The sequence below is a fragment of the Limulus polyphemus genome, unplaced genomic scaffold (genome assembly GCF_000517525.1).
Source record: "Limulus polyphemus unplaced genomic scaffold, Limulus_polyphemus-2.1.2 Scaffold1042, whole genome shotgun sequence".
NCBI classification, from domain to species: domain Eukaryota; kingdom Metazoa; phylum Arthropoda; class Merostomata; order Xiphosura; family Limulidae; genus Limulus; species Limulus polyphemus.
Window position 1 is genome coordinate 264,587 of NW_013666652.1, and position 4,952 is coordinate 269,538.

The 4,952-nt window shown below is 32.1% G+C and overlaps 1 protein-coding gene across 1 annotated transcript in view; it reads right to left on the reverse strand.

Annotated features, from left to right (window-relative positions):
* The window catches only part of LOC106461839 (mediator of RNA polymerase II transcription subunit 29-like), a 12,603-nt gene extending 8,113 nt beyond the window's left edge, over positions 1 to 4,490 (reverse strand). The window contains exons 1-2 of the mRNA XM_013921698.2: positions 4,279 to 4,490; positions 1,441 to 1,499 (exon numbers count right to left, since the gene is read on the reverse strand). Coding sequence (XP_013777152.1) covers positions 1,441 to 1,499; positions 4,279 to 4,464 — 245 coding nt within the window. The 5' untranslated portion in view covers positions 4,465 to 4,490. The remainder of the gene's footprint in view (positions 1 to 1,440; positions 1,500 to 4,278) is intronic.
* Positions 4,491 to 4,952: the final 462 nt, after the last annotated feature.

A 4,952-nucleotide genomic window follows, 5' to 3' on the forward strand; every position in this document is an offset into this window, starting at 1 on the left:
GTTTCTCACGATTTCTGTACGAGTAAAATAACGTCCCTGTTGAAAGTAAGTTGTTAGCCTGAAGTCTGGACCCAAAATCTCCAAAGAATCCTTTAGAAGGCCCAAATCTCTCAGCAAATCATTAAACCTTGTGTGAAAAGTTGTGGTTAACTAGATGTTTCACGTTGAAAACAATCCCTATCATAATTTCTATTGACATCAGATTCAGAATCAAATGAAACTATATCAAGAGTCTTCGGTGGAGTAGGTACAGGTACATCAGGTCCATGAGCAACATGTCTTATAGCAGACTGAAGGTTCGGATAAGAAATTTCCTTTTTATTTTGAGTGTTGTAGCCTTGTAGATTACATAAGCAAAAATAGCAGTCATCTCCATGGTTTCTAGGCTCCTGCCAGACCACTGGAATTTCAAAAGCCAAAGACTTTTTCTTACCTTTAGTCCATTGTCTTAACTCTTTGACATAAATGATGCAAACTTTGTGTGGAGCCTATGATTTGTCTTGAACCCCAAGTTTTATTCCAAAATACACGCAATACGCTTTTTTGATGAATTCTGTAATGTTTTTCTTTTGTTTGTTTACAACAAATTTACTGCAAATATAACAAAATGTTTAGATCATTTACACAACCTCTTGTTGCTATAGCAATGGATAAATAATAATGAAAAGGAAAGAAATAATGGCAAAGTGCATGCCCAAACAAATACTATCCAGAAATGATATATCATGCAGTCTGTTAACTGTTTATATACTAGCGATATATCTCTCACGGGTTCTAAAAAGATTGATAAGACTCTCATGTCCTGATTGGTCTAGAGAGATCTATAGCCATTGGTTGTCAACATTTTAAGTGTAACAAAATGTTACCCGACTTCAGTAAAAATGATTCACTTATGTAAATGTACATATGATGTTTTGTGAAAAATCTATGAGATGGAGAAAAATGGATATCATTTTCGGATTAAGAGTACAGGAATTACTGTAAAACATAAAAATTTCAAGACAATAAAACCATTGCAGGCCTGTGTAATTAATATCAACTTCCAATCACAGCAAGGTCACTTTTTTCAGTGAAACTAAAAATCAACTACTACACGCTTTTTTTTACTTTAATATATAAAATTGGTCTCATTAACTTATAAGTTACTCTTTGGTTCTGATTTAAAGTTTACTTTTGATTAGTGTTGTTACTAGTATATGTTACTGAACATGAATCACACAGATAATTCATGTTATTACAATATTTTAACAATAGCCAAGTTCTGGGTAACTAGATAAAAAGTTAAACTAAAATTGAGCAAGTAAGACTATAGATTAATTTTCTTTCTTCCTCTAAACTTGATAAGAAAATATTTAGAAAGTTATGAAAGCAAATTAATCCTCTAATATTCTGGCAGTGCCTAATCTCACTTAAGTGAGAAAAAGTTTATATGCTACTTACATTCCATTATCCACTGATGAATTGTGATATATGTTGGCTGCAGCAACTTTAATAACATTCTATGTAATAGGAAAACACACCATCAGTACTTAGGTAATAGTATTGATACAAATATCACACAAGTAATATTAAACATTAAAGCTTTCAAAAACTGAGATCCTCAGCAAATTCACTAAATCTTTCATAAAAGAAGTAGTAAACTGAAAGTATCAACACTACCTCTATGCAAACCTTAGATTAATAAATATACTTCACCATTTCCTTTTTATTACTACCATTTTACTTTTAACTTAACTAAAAAAAATAAATGTTAAGCCAAATCTATCATTTTATTTACCACTTGCCACCGGATTATACCAGTTCTTATATAAAGTCCTATATAAATATAGAATTACAGTGTGAGTAAAAGACATTTCAAAACACTAAACACATAATTTTCCCCTTAACTGTTCCAAGTACCATAAAATTAGTTAACAATAGTCAGCAAATTGTCTGTTCAATAACAAGAAATTTATTATGTAACACATCGACAAGACTATTTGATCCTTCAAAAATGTTCTTGCACACCAACCTTTGAAAAAAACTACAAACTTAGAACAACCCTTTATTACTCAGAAAAGTATCAATTCCACTTTTAAGTTCTTGAGAAGTACCAACCATATGGCATCACTCTGTTAGAAAAATTAAACTGTTTTAACTGAAGCTTATCCTGTCTTTTCCAAATGAGCTTGTATCCTCTCATTTTCAGGCCTATTCCCTATGGATCATCTTGCAAACTTATACAAGATTGTCTCTTACGGTTCTTTTCTCATAGAAAATAAGTTAAGAGATTTTAACCTACATCCATAAAAAAACATTTTCATTTTTGAATCATCCTAGTAGCCCTCTGCTTGAACTGATTTCAATAGGTCAATATCCTTTCTCAGATTAGTTGACCAAACTTTGATAGATCGTTTTGGCAGAGTATTCATGATGAAACTTTGTAGAATGGACAGCAACTGCCTGTTGTACAGACACAAGTGTAGAGGAGAACATTTCAAAAGTCTTCTGCCTTTCATCTTCAGGTCAGTGTGTGTGTATGGTGTTGTCAGTCTTAATAGTATTCTGGTGGATTGTGGAGAGGATATATGATTGGTTAGTTTATCCCTGTTTCTGATTGGACAAGAGATTTCCTGTAGATTCAACCAATGGTAGCAAGCAGGGGAGATAAATGGTGGTAGTAGTTCACAGTATTACAAGTAAAGAAAAACTGATGATTTTATAGAAAAAAACTTTTTTTTCAACTTGTAATCTATGTTTCTATAAATACATCATAAAATCTTATTAACTTTGCCATTAGCAACAGAGCACTACCTTAATGGTTTGATTGACTTATCCACCATTATACCTAGTTAAGTTTCTTCAGTCATGCTATTGAATGGGCTGTGATCCAAATTATGACAACCCAAGTGCCTTATAATTCACTTACTATACCTAAAAGTCATTTGCCAAATATTTTTCCAGCTAACAAACTAACTGAAGTTACTCTATAGTACCTCAACATCATCAATATGACTAGAAATACCCTTGAGTTTAATGTCAACTGCAAACTTTACCAGATATACCACTATTAATTTTACTAATGTAAATAAGAAAAATCAAGTGCTGTTCCTTGAAGCTTTCCACTATTAAATTCTAGTAACAAGGGTCAAATTTTACTGTAATCCATTAACAGTAACTTTCTTCTTTCTCTCTTCCAATCACCCTACAATCCAATTTATAGTCACTCCCCCAACTTGGGCCAAGTAAAAAAATTACATGTTTAGCATCTCTACCCACTCACTTCCCACTGCCTCTCCCCACTTTTTTGCAATCTTCTACCTTTTTTGAATTATCATTTTTCAATCATACAAAGAAGACTTCTGAATAAAAAAAATTAGATAAACAAAGTTGATTCACTTTGCCCTTTATTATTTGTCATAAATTCTGTATCGTTTTGATGAAAAAATGAAACAAAGACTTCTGTTTGACATATACTCTTTGAAAACAAGCAGCTATCATGAAAAATGGGTGTAAAACTTTCTTCCAAAAAGGTAATTTCAAGAGCACCTCCTTCCTTTTTTGAAAACTCCATATGCTAAACATTTTTTTTTTACTTGGCCTTATTTTCATTTGACTTTATATTTCACAAGGTGGATTTGCAAAGCTTCTCTTTAACAGATTCAAGTCTTCCTACTGCAGAAGTAAGACTACATAGCCTATATTTCCAGAGCAACTCTTTTGAGTCTTTATCAGTGATAATATCACTTCCTTCAACAATAAGTGTAACATTAACAATTCTAAAATCCTCAGACACCTGCTCATTGTTTACTACCATTAGTCTCTCTTGTAAAAACAGATGAGAACATTTAAAACTTACAAATTAATAATCTTTAACAAAAGCTTTGCCACCAACATCTTTTAAGGACCCTATTCCAATTTTAGCATCATGCTTACCTTTAACATACTTAATAAAAATTTAGCTTTTACTTGATGTTAGTTTTAACCTGGTCAGCCATCTGTTTTTCATAAGTTAACTGTAGCTCCAAGAACAGAATGTATTTACACCTGGATTGACTTTCTATAGCCACATATTGGAGTACATTTTCTAGTCTACTTTCTAGTGCATACAAGTTTATAACTTATTATTACTATTAGTCACTGATACACTTAGGCTTAGTAATAGTAATACTGTAACTTATAGACTCTTGTTATAAATTAGAGGTAACTTAACTGACAGTATTACTGAGTGTTAGTGAAACCACAATAAAGTTAACATTGCTCTGAAAAGTGAGAATGATTATTGATAATGAAACGTACAGCAAAATCTTCTTTCAAATGCCAAATCAGTCCTTTTACTTTCGCAACATTATCGAACTTTGCCTCTGTTGAAACACCTTGTTGATGCTGTGGGTGTGACTGTTGTTGTTGAGAAGCAGAAGTAGTGTTGGGAACTGTAGACGATGTACTCAATCCACTTTGTTGTACAGATCCTTGCGTCGCCATCTTGAATGTATTATTACCCAGCGATATCAAAATGAACGTTCGGTCTTTGCTTTAAATTTCTTTTTTATTAAATCGAAACACTTAACTTGTTTTATATAGAAATATATGTAATATAAATATTTTAATTATATATATATATATATTCTTGATTCTAAACGGTTTTTAATGTGAAAAAACATATTCTAAGCAAATCTGTTACGTATCTGCTTGTTTGTTAATTTCCCAAAGAAATTCTTTCCGACAAACTTCAGCGATACGAGTTCTTTCTTAATTAAACTAGTTTATTCTTTCTCGTTACAAACTTTGTAATACACTTAATTTCCACAGTGACTTTCACTTAAACACACGCTATCATTCACAACGATTCACGCACTTTACTTACGGTCACCATCGCTCGCTTGACTCAGTTATCTCTGTCTTCAATCTACTTATCTGCAATTATGTCTCCGCTTTATTTGCCGGTCTTATATACAAAAAAGAGGCCGCCT